Source organism: Mercurialis annua, linkage group LG6 (genome assembly GCF_937616625.2).
Source record: "Mercurialis annua linkage group LG6, ddMerAnnu1.2, whole genome shotgun sequence".
Taxonomy (NCBI): Eukaryota; Viridiplantae; Streptophyta; class Magnoliopsida; order Malpighiales; family Euphorbiaceae; genus Mercurialis; species Mercurialis annua.
In genome coordinates, this window is record NC_065575.1 from 35,526,071 (window position 1) to 35,545,659 (window position 19,589).

General features: G+C 30.2%; 3 protein-coding genes across 4 annotated transcripts; 2 read left to right on the plus strand and 1 right to left on the minus strand.

Annotated features, from left to right (window-relative positions):
- Positions 1-2,806: 2,806 nt before the first annotated feature.
- LOC126654141 (dof zinc finger protein DOF2.5) lies at positions 2,807-4,861 on the plus strand. 2 transcript variants are annotated; one of them, XM_050348210.2, is made up of 2 exons: positions 2,807-2,998; positions 3,687-4,861. In XM_050348210.2, exons 1-2 carry the CDS (start codon positions 2,975-2,977, stop codon positions 4,497-4,499), a joined length of 837 nt encoding a protein of 278 aa, XP_050204167.1. In that variant the 5' UTR covers positions 2,807-2,974; the 3' UTR covers positions 4,500-4,861. The 2 variants fall into 2 exon arrangements, with proteins under 2 accessions (XP_050204167.1, XP_050204166.1); XM_050348209.2 differs by having other exon boundaries at positions 2,813-2,998; positions 3,678-4,861.
- A 2,923-nt stretch (positions 4,862-7,784) lies between these two features.
- Positions 7,785-10,337, minus strand: LOC126653975 (uncharacterized). Its single transcript, XM_050347981.2, has 3 exons — positions 9,924-10,337; positions 9,435-9,583; positions 7,785-8,184 (listed from the first exon to the last, which is right to left on the minus strand). Exons 1-3 carry the CDS (start codon positions 10,107-10,109, stop codon positions 8,046-8,048), a joined length of 474 nt encoding a protein of 157 aa, XP_050203938.1. The 5' UTR covers positions 10,110-10,337; the 3' UTR covers positions 7,785-8,045.
- Positions 10,338-11,624: 1,287 nt separating this feature from the next.
- On the plus strand, positions 11,625-18,086 carry LOC126687802 (uncharacterized). Its single transcript, XM_050382357.1, has 2 exons — positions 11,625-11,632; positions 17,489-18,086. The coding sequence occupies exons 1-2, from the start codon at positions 11,625-11,627 to the stop codon at positions 18,084-18,086; spliced, it is 606 nt and encodes a 201-aa protein (XP_050238314.1).
- The last annotated feature ends 1,503 nt before the right edge of the window (positions 18,087-19,589 follow it).

Consider the following 19,589-nt stretch of genomic DNA (forward strand, 5'->3'; position numbering starts at 1 on the left):
TGATCTTTAGTTCAAAGATTAGAGGCAAGCATGACCCTTTTTTCTTTAATTAATTATTTAATTAATGGAAAATGCATCTAAAGATCCCGAAACAATAATTTTTAATATTTATCTAATTCTTAAAATACCAATCGGCATTCATCAAATATATATATCATTTTTTATTTTAATTATGAAGTTTTTATCTTGATTGAAATAGAAAAAATACAGTGTGCATAATTTATATACCAACATTAAAATAATAATGTTTACATATTCAAAGATCAATCTCAAAATTAATCTCTCAATTAGATTATAGTTTGATTTTGATCTTTAATATTATGTAAATTATTTTTACATAGTCGATGTAAAAATTATAAATATTAACTAAACGATATATGATTATAATTTTTTTCTAATATTTAATTTAAAAAATAAAAATTGGATTACTTTCATTTAATTTTTAAGGAGGTGATAAATGAAAAATGTATATTTCAAATAACTTAGAATGTATTTACGTTGCACTCCCTCTGATCTATAATATATCGCATTTGAGATTTTTTTTTCATAATATTTATCATATTAGAATTTTAGAAAAATATTAATTGCTATTTTTTTTAAATTTATTTTTAATAATAAATAATTTAGTAAAGTTAGAAAAACTAATCAAATATAAAATTAATGATAATTAATATGGATAATTTAGTAAAATTATATAAATAAATATATATTTATTAGTTTTTTAGTTTATATAAAATAATTAAATGCTATAAATATTATTGATCGGGGTAATTATTTGAAGGAATTAATTTGAAATGGGAGCTGTCAGCATCAGGAAAAAGAGATCCAACATTAGAATTTCTCATCTATCCTACCGCGCATTATTTTGGGCCTCGCCTTACTTTTCCTTTTGTCGGCTCCTGTCTCTTGCCCCCATCCATCAACTTTAGCCATTTTGATTGTTTGTTTGGTAAAATATGCAGATAAGTCCTTTAACAATTACAAAAAAACATTCAAGACCTTAAACCCTTTAAGTGCAAAACAAATAGATCACATAAGACTGTTCATAAAAAAAATTCTCCACTTCACCACACTCCAACTTTGCAGATTTTATCACAGGTAATAATTTACACTGCTATAGTTTCAATTAAATTTTTAAATAAAGTATAATATAACAATTATAATCAGGCAAAACAAATTAATACACCCAAAACCATAGACAAAATGATAAATAAAATTTCAATAAAAAAATTAATATAATAATTTGCCATCAATGTCAGTTATATCCAATTAGCAAACGAAAATAAACATTTTAATTAATAAAAATAAAATATCAATTGATATATTACGTTAAATTTAGGACAAATAACCAAAAAAGACCATATCTTTCATAAAAATTTCTGAAAAGTCCAAATCTTTCAATTTTATCCAATTTGTCCTGAAATGCATGATTTCTTTTCAATTTTGTCCAACTACACAATTTTACTTATGTGGCGTTGATGTGTGGCATTGCCACATCAGCGCCATGTAGGCGACACATGAGCAAAATTACATAATTGGACAAAATTGAAATGAAATCATGCGTTTCAGGACAAATTGGATAAAATTAAAAAGTTTAAATTTTTGTGAAACTTTTATAAAAGATTTGTCCTTTTTTGGACATTTTGCCTTATTTTTTTGATAAACTAGACACAATAATAGAAAATTTCATAAATGTTTTAAAGTTTATCAATAATCTGTATCAAAGTTTTTTATTATTATCATTTTGTTTAATGAATTTTTATAATATCAAAAAGATTATGATTTCTGGATATTAATTTATCATAAAAATAATTTAAGATATTAAATTAAATTTTATTTAAATTGAATTAACTTTTTTTTAATATTTGGACATAACTCAAAAAAATTAAAATATAGAATCAATTTTTTTAAAAAATATTTTGCATTAAAAAGAAAGGAAAATGTTTCGATTTTGTCTTTAATACTTATGTCGAAGTACATATACATAAGCACCTCATGATAAATTTATTGAAATTTACTCAATAAATTTTAAAAACGACTTATTTATACACCCTTTTTCATACGCCCTGAAATGAAAGATAATTTTGAATCAGTTTTGTTTACGAACAAGGAAGCTATACGTAATGCAATTAAAAATCTCATGGAAAGTTCGATCGTGGCTCAGGATGAACACCGGCTTTAACCATAATTTTATAAGGTGTCATGAACGGATTTTAACTATGAAACGACACCTTTAAACCTTACATATTCGGACTAATCCCCATTCGAGCAGGGTAGGTTTCTTGCGGGTAGGAAAACTCTGACTTCAAGTTTTAAACTATTACATACATGAATACATACGATTCAAATCTACGACCTCGCTTAAGTCAGAATAGCGTCTCACCAACACATGCGTCTTGGGGTTAGAGAGAAGTTGAGAAATTGATGTTTAACTAGTGAGGAATAGGAAGTTGCCTCCGAAAGCATGAAAAAGTGGCCATCTAATGAGAAAGGATCTTTTGACAAAATTGCATCGAAAGAAGTTTTACTAATAAAATCTCATATTTATGATCATAAACAAAACCCTAAATTTCTTTAGTTGGATGAGTGGTCCTAAAGAAAACACTAAAAACAGGTGACAGGAGAAGAAGAAGAATCAAAGACTTGTCCATTATAGAGTCAAAAAGTAGAAACCCACAACACATATACTCATAATTCCACCCACAATCAATAAACTAATATCCACTATGAAATATGGAATTTATATCGCACTAAAGTTGATGTATTATTATTTACATTTCTATAGTCAAAACAAACACATCTATAATAATGTTTTTTTCTTCTTTAAATAAAATTTGATCATCTTCATAAAGTGATCCATCAGCATAAAGCCAGCGCACAAACTATCTAAAACATTCTTTCTTGCACTAAAGAGCAGCTGCAGACAAAGAAAAGAACCTCAAATTTTCTTCCATCTCTATCTTTTTCTGAGTTAATGGATGCTGCTTCATGGCCACAGGTGCCTATTTTTTTCTTTTTCTTTGAATATTTAGTTCATTTTTTCTATTATTTTGTCAAGAGTAGCTTTATTAAAGAGTTGATTAACATAACTTTGGATCATGTTCTCTTAAAACTAGTTAATTAGTTTTAAGGGTTTGCTTTTAGTGGCTTTTTGTTTCACTTTTTCAGTTTGTTTCATGTGAAAAGTATAATTCCCCCACCTTCTGTTTGAATTGTTTCGTTCTTGAAACATGAACTTTTTCTTTTTCTTGGCTTTTTTCTTGTAATAAAGTGATAGGAAAAGGCGTAATTTGTTATTATCGTTTGTTCTTTCGAGTTCTTTTCGATTTCTTTCCCTTTTCCTTTTTTTCGTATGTGGAAAATTTGGAAAGCTCGTAATAGAAGAATTTTCGGAAACGAAGCTTTAGATATCAATACTTTGATTATCTCTAGCATCAACAAAGCAGTTTGTTTTGCCAAGAGTGTTTATATCCGATTTTCGTATTCAGGAAATGATATTTACCGAAATCTAGATTTTTTGTTCTTAAATTCCTAGATTAGTTTGTTCTAATCAGTTATAGAGCTTTCAGAAAGCTTGGTTTTTGTTTGTTTGATCTGCTTCTTGCTGTGTTGTTAATTTCATGCAGCTTTTTAAATCTTAGGATTTAATTTTTTTTTCATGGATTTCGTTAATTTAGGGTTTGCAGGATATGAAAGTGGGAAAATCTATGGAAGAAATATCATCTAATGCATGTTCAAGGCCAATAATGGAGAGAAAAGCAAGGCCACAAGAACAATTAAACTGTCCAAGATGCAATTCAACCAACACCAAATTTTGTTACTACAACAACTACAGTTTAACTCAACCGAGATACTTTTGCAAGACTTGCCGAAGGTATTGGACAGAAGGTGGTTCCCTTAGAAGTGTTCCTGTCGGAGGAGGTTCAAGAAAGAACAAGAGATCTTCAATGTCATCATCTTCAACATCATCAAAGCTTCCTGATCTAAACCCGCCGAGCATTTCGCAGTTTTCGTCTCAAAACCCTAAGATTCATCAAGGTCAAGATCTCAATCTGGCATTCCCCATACAGGACAGTCAAGGTATATCTTATTTTCTTGATCAAGCACCAAAAACTGAAATCAGCAACAGCACACAGCTTGATAACTCATCTTCTTGCTCATCAAATTATAATTCAGCACTGGAACTGCTGAGAAGTGGGATTGCTTCGAGGGGTTTGCATTCTTTCATACCGACTCCGATACCCGATTCGAACACGCTGTATTCTTCTTCAGGATATCCCATGCAAGAATTCAAGCCAACTCTTAACTTTGGAGTTGAAGAGCTCGGAGATGGAAACCGATATAATGGGGTTGAAGAGAATGGTGGAAAGATTTTGTTTCCTCTAGGAGAAGTGAAACAGTTTTCGAGCACGAACCCTGATGATCATGCAGTTGATCAAAATAAGAGTGGTAATGGATTTTGGAATGGAATGTTCGGTGGAAGTGGAGGATCATGGTAAAGAAATTAAGCCACTTATTTCTCTATTTTCTTTCATTTTTCTTGTTCTTGTTGAAAGTTGTGGAGGACTAACAGAGATAGGGATTCTTCTGTTTACTGTTTTTGGGGAGTTGTATAAAAATTTAAGGGTCTTTTTGGTTTGGATTTAATTTGTTTTACAGACACATACTATGCAGAATTTGATTGAGAGATTACGGCCTTTTGTACTCATAAATTCTTGTATTACGGCTTACTACCTGGCCTGCAGTCTCTTTTGTATTTGGTTTGAATTCCTGAGTTGTCTCGATTGTACGTATGTGTATGTGTATGGGGTGAAACTGAGATTTGATCATTATTAATTGGATTCCAACTTTTTCAGAACAATTCTATTTTTTTTTAGTTGAACTATGAGGTGCATTGGGTAGTTTAACTATGAGGTGGATTGGATGTATTCTATTAATGGAGCAATAATTTTAAATTTTCTACATTTAAGCTAATCGTCACTCTAATCGGATAAATTATTTACAGGAAATAAAATTCTGGTCTTAAATTTATTTTTAATAAATCTAATTCTACTATGTGTTTATTTCATACTTCTTTACTTATACTCAAAGTATATATATATATATATATATTGAGCAAACCGTTGTTTCAATTGAGAACCGGCCAATTTAGCCAAAATTACATTAATTAGCTTTTTATCATTTAACTAAAACAATCGAATTATCAATTTTAATCAAAACCGATTTAATCATATCAACTAAAATTTAAAAATTGCAAAATTGACCGACCAAATTAATCGATTAATTCATTTAATTTGATAAAACTATAATAATAATAAACACCAGGCAAAATGATTTTTCAGATTCATAATTTTGGTCATTTTGTCAAATATATTTCTAAAATATAATTTGAACAGTCTCATTTAGAATTAGAATAAATATATCCAAACCTCAAATTATATTTATTTTTGTGATTTACTTTTGTAAAAGATTATTTTACTCAATTAATCTTCAATTTCAGTTTAAGAAGGGTTATTTGAGTTTAAAATGAAAATGGGTGCCGAAAATATATTTAAATTAAAAATTTAACATATTTGTTCTAATTTGCAAAATTGTTGAACTAGAATATCCTAACTAACAAAAAGATTAAAATTGTCAATATAAAAAAAATACATTTTAGCTAAATATAAATAGAAAATGGTTTATGATCCACTTTTTTACCACTTTCTATTTTTCTCCTTACGTGTTATCTTTTTTATTTATCTAATTCTTTTTTAAAAATATATAGTTAAAATAAAGTTAAATCAGTCCATATTTTTAATGCCACATCAGGTGGTACGATAAAAAGGAACAAAAAAAAGTGAATTAAATTATATTACTATACAAATAGAAGATAGTTCTTAGTTTGCTAACCAAATATTTAAATATTTTAACCATAATCGACCCAAATTATTTCGTTTGACAATTCAAATTAATTAACCAAAATTTCTATTAAACTAAACCAAAATAAATATATCAAATCAGTTAATTTGGTTCAGTCAAGCGAAATAATTACCTTTATATATTATTTTATCTATCCCATTTAAGAAGTGACATATTTATTTTATACATAAATTAAAAAAACATTAATAAAATTTATTCTCTATTAAATTGTGTTTAGAATTGCATTCATTAATGTAAGAAAAGAATAAAGAATAAAATAGAAAGTTCGGCATAAATAAAAATAAAAAAATTGAGTGAGATGTGTCTCATTTTAAAAGAGAGTATATAATATGAGAAAGAAATGAAACAACTTACCTTGATTTTCATCTAAAACAAAAACTTTAAATTCAAGGCACTTTTTTAAAAATTCAAGTGAGTTAATTAATGAGCTTCAAGAAAAAAGGGATGATTTAGTTATGAGGATGAATTACCTGCCCCAACTAAAAGCTCACCTAAAGAAATAATAGTCACCCCACTACACTAAATAATCCCTAACGTCATGTGAATTCAATTAACCGCGTCTCTTTATCTTAATTTTAGATGATGACTTTTCTGACAAACATACCTTATTTTTGGTCTTTCTGGAGGTCCCACACAACATTCCTATGAGCAAGCGTGCTATCAATTTTTCATTATCACTTCTTATTTTATTTTTAGGCAAATTATGCTAAAATTTTCGAAATATACCATGATTAACGGTTTGGTATTTTTTTATTCAAAAATTTACTTATTGGTCTCTCAGTTTTAATTCTATTAACTATTATGTCCCTCCGTTAATTTCTACATTTATTTTCAAATGATTTGATACCCTACTTTTAATTTTGTGAACGATTTGATCTCTCACTTTTAATTTTAGTAACGATTTGGTGCCGCGTTTTTAAATTTATTAAACAATTTGATCCCTCACTTTTAAACGATTTAGTACCTGAGTTTCAATCCGTCAAACGATTTGGTCGCTAAAATTAACAGAAGGATTTCGCAGTAAACAGAATTACAACTGAGGGACAATTAAGTAGACTTTTGAAACAAGGAGTATCAAACTGTTAATTACGGTATATCTCAGGAGCCTTTAAGTAATTTGCTCTTTATTTTATTGCCATCTTTTTTTACATCTCATCAACCTGATTTTGGGCGGGTTTTATATTTTTCCTCTTTTCTTATTTACGTGAACCTCCATAATTCATTCATTCATTTCAATCAGAAATTCTATTTTTAGTCTTACAGTAATTAACCTTGTCCGAACTTATGATAAAGATTTCCAACTACCACTTACATCTACCTACCTGTGTTTCGAACTAGTGATAAAACAGTTATGACCATCGATTCCTGGTCAAATTTATTCAATTAGTGGTTAAACCATTTAAATAAAAACACATGTATTGATAACTTTCTAAAATATACAAAAAGTATATATTAAAAGAAGTTATATATAGGTTTTTGAGGTTCTACCGTTTCAGATGAGTTTTACAGATTCAACCCGGATGAACCGCTTTTCAGTTTTTAAAAAGAATTGAAATGGTGTTCGCAGTCTAAGGTTCCTCTTCTTCTTAAAACGGTACTAAGAACTACACATATTTTAACCCTTACAATGTACTTAAGACATTACTACCTCTTTAAACAATTCAATATATAATAATATACCTACACATGTTGAATAGTGTCGAACAACCAGTGCCTCTTTCACATATTTAAAAAAATGGACAATAATACAGCGTCAATTTTGTAGGTGAAAAAACAAAAACAAAAAACAAAACAGAGTAGTTTTGAAACGACGCCGCTAATTCAGGTCAACTGTACCATGGAAAAGAATAAGAATGCAGGCGTGACAATGATAGTGCTTTAAAAATCTATAAAAAGGCCAACCAAAATTACATAAAAACATCTCTCTACTGTACAAAATATAGCTCACTTCTTTCATCATCATCTTCAAATAGAGACAACTTGTAAAAGTAGGCACCACAAAAACATTACATAACTAGTTTCTGATTTCTATACAGGAGATATAACCTTTAAGTGAGCAGAGCGGGGATGGTTTCGTATGGATTTTTGTCCGAGTAAAACATTTATTTCACCGCAAGCCCAACTCAGCTGTCTGCATTGATTCCAAAGATCCGAACCTTGTGCATATTTGGAAACTTGGCAATAACAAGCACCATCACTGCAATAGTGTTGAGGAAGAGCATTGGATGTTCATAGTCAGTTGTGTGCGACGCTATCAGGTACCTGGCAGTAAACAAAGATATGCAACAATTTCAACATTAATTACAGTAATATACAGGACCAATGCACACGCTGGGCTTAATAGATCTCACCGAGCAGGTGCCGATTTAAACACGAATCAAGTAATGATAATCAGTAAGCAGTCAAGTAGAAACAAGCCTTGAACTGAAACTTGCATAATACCAAGTGAAAACATCATACTGCAGAAGGACGGTGACAAATTGAAGGGGTATTAAACTTGGGAGGGTACTAAACAATACGAAAACTGCAAAATGGGTACTGAACTATTTTATGGATACTCAACTTAGCGAAACTTTACAAAAGGAGGGCTTTCAGCCACGTGTCCCCTACTGATTGGACAAAAAATGGCCGGGAGTCCTTTTGTAACGAAAAATAGTTCAGTACCAATTTTTAAACTTTCGCATAGTTTCAGTGCTCTTCCAAGTTTAATACCCGAAATTGAAGCGTCCAGCAAATGTTGCAACTCGAGCACCAAGTTAGAATACGACAATGTAGAGGGAATTATACGAGGAATATTTAGGTCAGCCACACCAAATCTATAACTATTGTTTGAAATTACTAGCAAGTCTCAATAGCAGGTAGCAACTCAAGCACAAAGTTTCAGCAAGCCAATGGAACGGAAGTTATGTCAGGGAAATTTAGGTCAGAAGAGAACACACTAAACGACTTGCATAAATGCTGATTGATCAGATTGTGTTAGTCTAGTTCAAACACAATTTGACACCTGGTGATCCTCAAGATCCAAAATGCAGACTGCAAAAGGATTCCATCTTTAAAGCTAACCCATACAATGCACTATCCTCCTCAACAGCAATTTAACTCAACAAGAATTCTGGCATCTAAATTCGTAAGAATCATGATATTGCATATATATTTACACAATAATGCCGTCTTCTCAAGCAATTGCAATTCAACACCGATGTTTCTGACGCAATTCCAACAAGAAGGCACGTAGAGTTCAAACCTTGAAATGAGAAAGCCAGATCATGTATATGCTATTAAGTTAAAGGACTGCTCGAGTGCTCGTGCATATGAACAGAACAACAGTTGGAATACATGATTCAAATAACAATGACATTCCTAATTAATCCAGAGCTGGCTTAACAATGATTTTCATTAAATAATGCAATAAGCCATTTGACATGTGCACGATTAAACACCAAGAATGAAATAGAAAAGCAATTCAACAAAAAGCTTGCAAAATGGATAGGAGCTTAGAACTTGAAACTTACAACACTACAGGAACAACGGTTAAGAACTTTCTGTTGCGCGTAAGCTGCTTTCCATTGTCCATCTGCTCCCACCAAGTTAGCCTATTATAGATCCCTTGATCATCCGCAAAGGGCGTTCCTTTCTTCCAGTGGAAGAAATGATAAGTTACCTACAAGGTCAAGCATTCAACTCAATCGTGGTTCATTAACCATAAACCACCTCCGTTAAGCATATAAACGAACACAAAAGCAATTGATCATAGTATTCGGGAAATGATAAACTGCTGCTGAGTTATTTACAGTAAAAAAAAAAAGGATCTCTAACGCCCTATTAAACAGCACAAATTCTGCTGAAGCTTACGCCTATAAAGATTCGGCAACTCACTCCATTATCAACCGGATGAGCTACTAACACCAATTCATTAAGCCTAATGCAATTAATATCAATTGTCAAGAATTAATCAAATTAAATAAAATCAAAACCCTAAATGAATAGGAATAGGGAAGTACAAGAAAATGGCCGAGATTAACGACGGTCCAAGCCATGCCAGGAGAGCAGCCGAAGATAGAGAGAACGAGGAGCCATGAGAAGAACAAAATGAGAATATAAGTGGTCCATACACCTGGATACATGAACCACTCTGTGTTCCGATTCAGATCCGTGGGTTGCACCGCCTTTACGTACAGACTCGCCATCTCTTCCTTGTATTCTCTCTTCTTATCAATCAGCTTATTTTTTATCTCCTTTCTGATCAATTTAATCGGGGTTTTCCGGTGACGGTGATGAAGATTGGAGATTGATTTTCCGATGATGGGTGCGGTGGTGGTTACTAAATTGGAACGAATTTGATGTTTCTGGATGTTTCGCCGTTTGGGAGGTTCATACGAATAAAGTTGTCCTAAAAATGATCACGGGAATGGAGGTACGGCGTCGTTTTGTGCTCCGCTTAGAAAGCGATGTTCACGCTATATCTGATCTGATTTGGGCAAGTCTACTCAGCAAAACCAACTAAACGGGGGCCTCTTAATGATCACGTTAATTTGGCTAATAAGCTACAAAAACTATCGAGCTTTAATTTTTTTTTTTCTGCCAAATAACTTAAAAAAACCAAATATTTAAAAAAAGTTTTATAAAAGTTTAATTTTTTTAATTTTTGTCAATTTCTTTTAAAACGTAAAATTTTATTTTAATTTTGTTCAACCCTCAATTGGCACATGTTTATACTTATGTGGCGCTAATATGGCGTATCACATAATGTGCCACCAAGACAATTAGTAGGTTAAAAGTGCATTTAAATTATTAAATTTAAAAAAAAACAATTACACCCATAAACTTTAAATCATTTCAACTTAAATTTTTTAAAAATTTTAAAAAATATTTTAAATATAATTATAATTAATTGTTAAATATAAACTAATTTTTTATTTACTTAAAATAATTAAAACTCGTTCGTCTTTTTTGAGACGAACCCATATCGTGTTCGTCACGAAAAAGACAAACGAGTTTCAATTATTTCCGACCACTCCACCTCTGACACCATTTTTCGGTCAGCTCCCCCGTTTTTCAACCGTCCCACTATTTTCTAACCGCCTCTCCCGTTTTTCGTATACAAAACTCGATTAAATCAATCAAACTAATTTAAAATATTAAAATGTTGTGCGCTAATTTATAAAAAAAACCGAAAAACGGAGGAGCAGCTCGTTGGAGGAGCAGATCTGTCTTCTAGAATCTTTATTCTGTTTCCGAGTGATCAAGTCCTCTAGCGACACGCTTTGAATATGATTTGGATGAATTCTCTTGAATAGTGATTGGTCACGGCGAGATTTTTAGGCCTCAGACGCCGTTAGCTTTGGCATTCGCTTTGGGCGAGTACTTGGATTTGATCTGACGAGCGGATTCTGTACGACTCGGTTTATTGTACTTATTTTAGATTCGATTTCCATCACTATATAATGAAAAATAATGATTGTTAAGAGCTCTAATATTTCCTTTTTTTATTTATCTTAATTAGCATTTTAAATCGAGATTTTATAAAAGTGATATTTGTTAGATTTCATCTTAAATTCAATTGATGTTAAGTGGAGGTGCCCAACTAATATATAAACACAAGTTCATTCACACACACAAATAATGTGGAATTTCCACTTCAACAATATTTATATAAATATGATTATCCTCCATCCTCATCCGCACTTTTATATAAACCATAAATGAGAAGGTAAATTTTTTCTATTGCGGTTAATTCTAACCATATCTTTTAAAAGCGTCAATTTTAACATATATTTTGCATATTTAACTTTCAACTATAACCGTTAAATTTAATGGTGTATTCATAAAAAAAAATTAAATATTTTGTATCCTAATGATACCTAATCTTTTAAAAATTAAATGGTACGTATCAGAATTAGGATACAGTCGACGAAATTAAATAGCTTTTTATGATTAAGGAGGAGAATCGCTTGTGTGATGAATAAAATCCACGATCTTGATCGAATATTGTCCAACACTTGTACTGTTTGATTTATACCTCGTTGGTCGAAATTAAAATTTTGATTAGAATTGAAAAAAATAGTTAAAAATATTTGACTTTTGTTTTTGGATGATTAGGTTTTTCAATTGGACAGTTGGTTAAAATTTTAACACATACAATTTTAAAAGCATTGGTTAGAGTTTATTCCACCTATAAAATATTGAATTTTTTTAGACGATTAAGACAAAATTATTCTTTTACAACCACAATTTTGATCATTTTGTCTAATATATCTCAAAAGTGGGATTAGGACATTATGATCCATCTATTTTGTGAATTTGGATAAACATATCCAACCCTCAGTTTGGACGTATTTTTATAATTTTATTTTTATAAAATTTTCGATTCCATAAATAATTATTTGACACCATTAATCTTCAATTTCAATTTGAAAAGAGTTATTTGGGTTTAAATGAGCATATTGTATCCGTAAATAAGTATTAATTAAGCATTAAATATATATGTCTCAATTTACAAAATCGTCGGAACATAATGTCCAGATTATATTTTAGAAATAAATTTGATAAAATGATCAAATATATAGATATAGAGAAGCATTTTGTCTAAAAATAAATATTAATTTATAATGAATTGTTTTTCCAATCAATTGCATCATAGAAAGATGTTTATGCCTACTAACATCTCGAAAGTTTTATGGCTTAATATATTATTTAACCACTAAACTTTATCACTTTGTTTCCTACGACCTCCAAACTAATTTCGTATTATATTGAACATCATAACTACTTTTTTATTCTATTTAACCCCTTAAACTATTTTTTTTATTTAACTCTTTAATTATTCTTTTTACTTATCGCACATTTAAACTTTAAATTTTCATCCATTTTAACCTCCATAAAAATACAATTATTTAATTTTTAATCATATTATGTCTAGCATGAATACTTCGAAACATATAAATTAATTTATGTACGATGGCATAATTTTTTTAAAATATATTTACTTAAAATATTAATAATATTTTCGTAAATTATTGATAACAGTAGAAATTAGAAAGAAAAAGGTAGAAATAAATAAAAAAATATTTAAAATTAATCAAATAATTACATTATATTACTTCTGAAACATGTAAATATTTTTTTTACATTTCAACAATGATAAAAGGAGTTTGTCTCTTTTTGTTACCGATATTTATAAAATACATAAATTTATTATATTTTGATAATATTAAATGAATGTTTAATTGTTTAAAAAAATCATAAATTTTAGTGTGTTTCGTAAATTTAACTCGAATTTCTAATTTTAGAAATTTTAATATACCAACTTTTAATTTTTTGCAATTTCAAACTTTTCAAATCAATTACGAATCTTTCAAGTCTGTGTTTAAATTGTAAAACACGCTAAAATTCATGATTTTTAAAGTAATTAATCCTTAAATGGATTTTTAAATAACATATAAAATATATCATTTTTTATTTTAAATATAAAAAACATATTTATATATTTGTTTAATAATACATTCCGTGAGAGGTTAAATGGGTAAAAAAATTAATTTAGATGTTCAGTGGGAAAAACATTTAGTTAAGATGTTAAATAGAACAAATAATATAGTTTGAGGGGTTAAATGTAATAAAAAAAATAGTTAAGAGGTTTAACGGAATATAAAATTAGTTTAGGGGTCACATGAAATAAAGTGTTAAAGTTTAAGGATTAAATAATGTATTAAGCCATACAAGTTTTATACATTAAAATGTTCAACGGGATATTAGATATATAAAATTATATCGATCTTGTATTTTAATGACAAACGTATATTTAGCAATTTTATGATGAAATTAGAAGAGTAATTAACTTTTCTATTGACTTTCAATAAATTAAAAGACTTGTTAACATATAAATTGTCAAAATAAATAAAATACTTGATTTGAATAGCAAAAGTAGTTTATTAACAATATTTTTTGTTTCCTTTAATTGAAAATAAATTACCTAGACTCGGTTCATCATGTAATTCTTGAACTGAGTCAATCACATTATAACATGTCATTAAAATAAAGACATTATTGTAATTTTATTTGTTATTTTTTTATATATTTTAATAGTGATATTACAATAATGTCATCATTTTAATGACGTGTTATAATGTGATTATTTCAGTACACGGATGATGTGGTGGATCGAATCTACCTAATGATTTCTCTACCGACTTGTATTATCGATCAAAAAAGATTATCACAAAAGAGATCTTACATTAATATTAATAATTTATAATTTGCGTATTTACTTGACGTAGAGGAAAATATTTTAGCTATATATATATTATAAATAATAAATTATAAATAATAAATATTTTAGCTATATATATAAGACCATATAGTAAAATTAAAATAAAATTATAAACTGCTCTCGTATTATAAATAATAAATTCTTATCTTCATAATTAAAAAAAGTAACAAACTCTTCATAAAATAGAACAAAGAAACCTCTTAAAGAGAGACTAGATAACTTTTTTATAATAAAAAATAAACAATAAATAAAAAGATTTAAAAGATTATTATAAAACGATTCCAAAAGAAAAATCTTAATTTATCTTCTATTATTGATTTGCATATAAATTGAATTTAATTTAATATGTATTTTGTTGATGAAGTTTAACCAGCTAAAATTGAAAAACAAAATTGACTATAAATATTTTACAAAAATAACAACATGAAAAAAATACCTACTATAAGCGATAAAAACAATTTAGTGATAACAATTGACGGAAAAAAAACACATCTCATAAACAATTGAAATACATCTCAAACACATTATTTATATGTATCTAAAAAATATCAATAACATATCTCAAGTTAAAAAATATGTGTTATATAGTCACAAAACGTATAAATTATATATCAAAAATATATCTAACTTGTATCATAACTAGGAGTGTGCAGTATATGGGCGAAACCAAATTAACCGACCAAACCAAATAAAAATTTAAATTTGGTTCAGTTTTTGGTTAATTCGGTTCGATTTTGATTTTCATTTTTAAAAAGTTTGGTTAATTCGATTCGGTTCAGTTTTGGATATGGAAGTTCTATATTAACCGAACCGACAAAAATAAATGAATTATATATATTTATGATGTTATTTTTGTAATTTGTTAGGAAAAAAAAATCAAGAATTTTGTAATTTTTTATAATTTGATTACTAAATGCTCCTGAAATTGTACGTTAATTATAAATTAGTATTGATATTATTATCTTTTATTTTATTTTTTATTTTTATCAATTAATTTTAATAAAAAAATGGTTATTTCGGTTGACCAAAAAAACTGACTTGACCGAAATATTATTTTGGTTTGATTTTGGTTCGGTTTCATTATAATTTGGCTTCGGTTCGGTTACGGAAATTTCTAACATTTTAAATTTGGTTAATTTGATTCCGGTTCAATTCGGTGATCAAAACGGACCTATGCACACCCCTAATCATAACTTCAAACTTATTTTATTTAAGTATAAATATTTATAGCTTGATTATTTTACATTAGAAAATCAGATCTCAAAAATTATTTAAATACATATAAAAAGCATGGCCTAATAATCCAAAGAGGCCAAAACGTTTGGCGAAAATCTCTATTATATCCAAACCTTTAATACGTCTCGATAATGTCCAAAATCATATTATATTGTCTCAAAAATGTCCAAACCCAAAAAAAAGTGTGTTGCTGCTTATGTGTAGCCGACGTGGATTGCCATCTATTTTTCATGTATAAAAATGTTAGGCAAAAATTACAAATAAACCCTTAAACTTATCCTCTACAAAATATCTCAAACTCTAAACCGGTTCAATCAGATCTTTCCATTCTTTAAAAAATAAAAAACAATATTTTTTAATTTATTATTTTTGTAATATATAAAAATTACATATATTTAAAATTAGTACTAAACTAATCTCAATCAACTTTAATAATTGTATTTATATTATAAATTTACTTAAAAAACATGATATTGTAACCAAAAATAACCTGATATTTTTTTGCTCATCTAACATATAAATCACTACCACATTATCACACCTTAAAATTTATAATATGATATCAAAATAATATTAATCGATAATACACGAAAGTAAAGTGCAACTCACAGTGACCGCTATCCAATCAATAACGAAGTCAATATGATAATATGCCCGTGCTAGACCACGTCGGCTGACCCCACCATTTGCTGACACGTCTGATACATATAGATCAAATACACGTTTAATACATAAACGTGAACCTTAAAAACCTAAAACCCTAGGTTATAGATTTAAGTTATCACCCCTTTCGTTTCGTATTCGTTTCTCTCAATTTTGATAACTTCTTGATCGGATTCTTACTTAATCGATGTACTTATCTTGACTATTTATTATGTTAATGTTCATTTATATAATGTTTTATATCTATTTCAAAACATTTTACTGAGTTTCACACTCAAATCAAGCTATCGGAGGTCCTTTTTCACTCCCGGAAGTCCCACGGAGATCCGGGTCGAGTTAGGGCACGTCGTGTCACCTTGGCACGTCGTGCCCTTCAATTTTTGTGAAGGGCACGTCGTGCCCTTCATGGTGCACGTCGTGCACCCCTTGGTGCACGTCGTGCACCCCTTGGTGCACGTCGTGCACCCTTGTGGTGCACGTCGTGCACCTGCACGACGTGCTGAAGTGCAGCACGTCGTGCACCGACGTGTGCGACGTTTTTCCGGCGCCTCTGAGCCATTTCCGGGGCTCCAAAACTCCCAAAATACATACCACTTCATACCCAATTAATTTAAACACTTATTTTATCATTTTACAACTCAAAAACGTCAAAAACAACTCGATTCCTAACCGTACGATTCGAACGTAACTTTTCTATACAAAACAGCCCATAAATCTCCATTTTTCGTAGTAAAAACGTGTAAATTACCTTGTTTTGATGCTTGAGGAAGGTAGAGACTTGAATTTCGAAGAGATTGACGCGAAAATCGCTCGAAACGGACTCCGTACGGCGAAACGGCGAAGAAACGAAATCGGTCGATATTAAACGAAGCTTCTGGACCTCACTCTTCTTCTTCTTCTGATTCTAACATATTCATATTTCCTTAATTATATATCACTTGGCTAAATCATCCCTTCAATCCTTATTTTCTTTATTTGTTACAAATTAACCTTGAACTTTTCTTTTGTTCGATTTAGTCCATAACTAAATCAATTAACTCTTTAATCATAACTTATACGTATTATCTATATCCGATAAACAATACGAATTCCAATATTAATATTTTCCCGTCAAAACTTATAAATTTCCATTTTTGAGACGTAGTGGCTAAATTACCACTTTAGTCCCTGAACTTCATTTTGGGCTTTCCTTGACATTTTTCCTTTTAATTCCAATTCTAACTTTAGAATTGAAATATAACCTTGATTTCCGCATAACTAATTTCCCAAAACCGACCTACTTGAAACTTATTTATTTTATCTTTTCAGAAATTCTTCTAATATTGGCACTCTGGCGAATCAAAATTGGACACGTGGTCCAATTAGCTAATTAATTATTTTGGGGTATTACATTGACACAAGAGTTGCATGGAGAATTGGCAATGGTGAGTTTGTTAGTTCCATTAGGGACAATTGGATTATCTCATCAAATTTTATGAAGCCGACGGGCTTTTCTAATGTGCAGGAGGGCTGCAAGGTGAGTTTTTATCTTACTTCACATGGTGACTGGGATATCGAGAAGCTTCAGCATTGTTTCTCCCCTGCTGATGTGTCCAACGTAATTAAAATCTCAATTAGCAGAAACTTACTGCCAGATAAGTTGTTTTGGTCTCTGAATAGAAACGACTTTTATTCGGTGAAGTGGGGTTATTATCAAGCTTTCAAGGTAATAAGTAGAAACTCTGCGTCTTCATCATCTACATCTACTGGTGATGGTCTTCGGAAGAGGATTTGGCGAGTTTCTGTTCACCACTTCTTGTGGCGGATTCTTCACGAGTCTCTCCCTTGCAACGCTAACCTCGCTCGATGGGTCCCTGATTTTTCGAATCTCTACCCAAGATGTTGTGAGGTAGCGGAATCACAAATGCATGCTCTTAAGGATTGCGAGATAGTTAGAGGTTTGTGGTTGGTTTCTCCTTTAAACATTCGTGTTGATATAGTTTCCAATGCCATAAGATGACCGAATGGCTTTCCCAGATTTTCAGTTGCTTCAAGGAAGAGGAAATTCATATATTTGTTATGTGTCTATGGGTTATATGGTTTGATCGCAATAATCTCGTATTTGGTAACACTCGGCATCCTCTTAGTCTTCTTTTCCGATGTGCTTCTCCTCCTCCTGATAACAGCTCAGCTTCTGATCGGTCTTCTAAAGCTCTCAGACCCGCTGCTGCTCCGGATTGGGAACCTCCTCCACCTGGGTTTTTGAAACTCAATACTAATGCGACGATATCAGTTACCAAACAATTCTCAGCAACTAGTGCTATCTGTAGGGATATGCATGGGAAGGTAGTTAGATGGGGAGTCAAGCTGTTGCATGGCGTTGTTAAAGTTGAACCAGCCGAAGCCCAAGCGGTTCTTTTCGGCGTTCAGATTGCAGCAGACCTTCCTGAGCTTTGGTTGATTTGTGAGTCAGATGCTGCGAATGTGATCAACAGAATTCGCTTTCCTGCAAGTGCCATTGATCCTATCCAACTGACGATTGACGACTGTTTAGCAGTTGTAAAAGATCAGGATGTTTCTTTCAAGCATGTCCGGTGACAATATAACCAAGTCGCACATGCTTTGTCGAAATGGGGTATTTTCATTAGCAAAGATTGTATCTCTGACGGGAATGTTCCTTTCCCGGTTAATGAACCTATTAATGATCTTGTTTAATTAATAAAGTTCATCTTTTCTCTCAAAAAAATGTATAGATCTGTAATCAGTTAAAATTAATTAGGATGAGATAATGGCAAAGAAATAAATCAGGATTTATCGATTGTGTTGAATTGATCTTGAAAGTAGCTTATGGGTGATGACGGAAGAGCCCGTGTTAGTGATGAAGCCGATGTCGACGGCGGCAGAGAAGCCATCAGCAGCAGCAATAGTTTTAAATAATTTTTATGTAAAGCATCTATTATTAAAAATGAAATTATTCATGTTAATTATTCTTTTGGATTACGAATGATTATTTGTTGATGTTTATATAAATATAAAAAATATCATTATAACATATTCTCTTATAATTTTTTTAATTATAAATTATTATTTGTTAATATATATTTAAATATAAAATTATTATCAGTTAACATATATAATGTAATATTATTTTATAATGAATAAATTTATATATAAAAATAAATAATTAAAGTTGATTGAGACAATATAATATGATTATGGACATTATCGATACATTTTTGAAGATTTGGACATAATAGAGAATTTCGCTAAACATTTGGCCTTTTTAAATTATTAGGCTAAAAAATATCTCATACACATTTCAGAAATTAAATATATATATCACAGATGTATTCGAAATGTATCACAAATATATTAAATATGCATCTGAGATGCATGAGGTACTGATACTGATACATTGTCGTGTTGAAGAAGTCGGCGCGATGACGAGCTGACTCTCTGGCGCGCTAACACTGGAATAGGACTGACACTCTGATGCACGCGACACCATGTTATTTTTCATTGC

Excerpts from the sequence above, each read along its gene's own strand:
- LOC126654141 (XM_050348209.2), top strand. The coding sequence starts at position 2,975 with ATGGATGCTGCTTCATGGCCACAG. Across the intron at positions 2,999-3,677 it reads ATGCTGCTTCATGGCCACAG|GGTTTGCAGGATATGAAAGT; the intron begins GTGCCTATTTTT and ends TCGTTAATTTAG.
- LOC126653975 (XM_050347981.2), bottom strand. The coding sequence starts at position 10,109 with ATGGCGAGTCTGTACGTAAAGGCGGTGCAACCCACGGATCTGAATCGG. Across the intron at positions 9,584-9,923 it reads TTAATCTCGGCCATTTTCTT|GTAACTTATCATTTCTTCCA; the intron begins GTACTTCCCTAT and ends TTGACCTTGTAG. Across the intron at positions 8,185-9,434 it reads ACCGTTGTTCCTGTAGTGTT|GTACCTGATAGCGTCGCACA; the intron begins GTAAGTTTCAAG and ends GTTTACTGCCAG.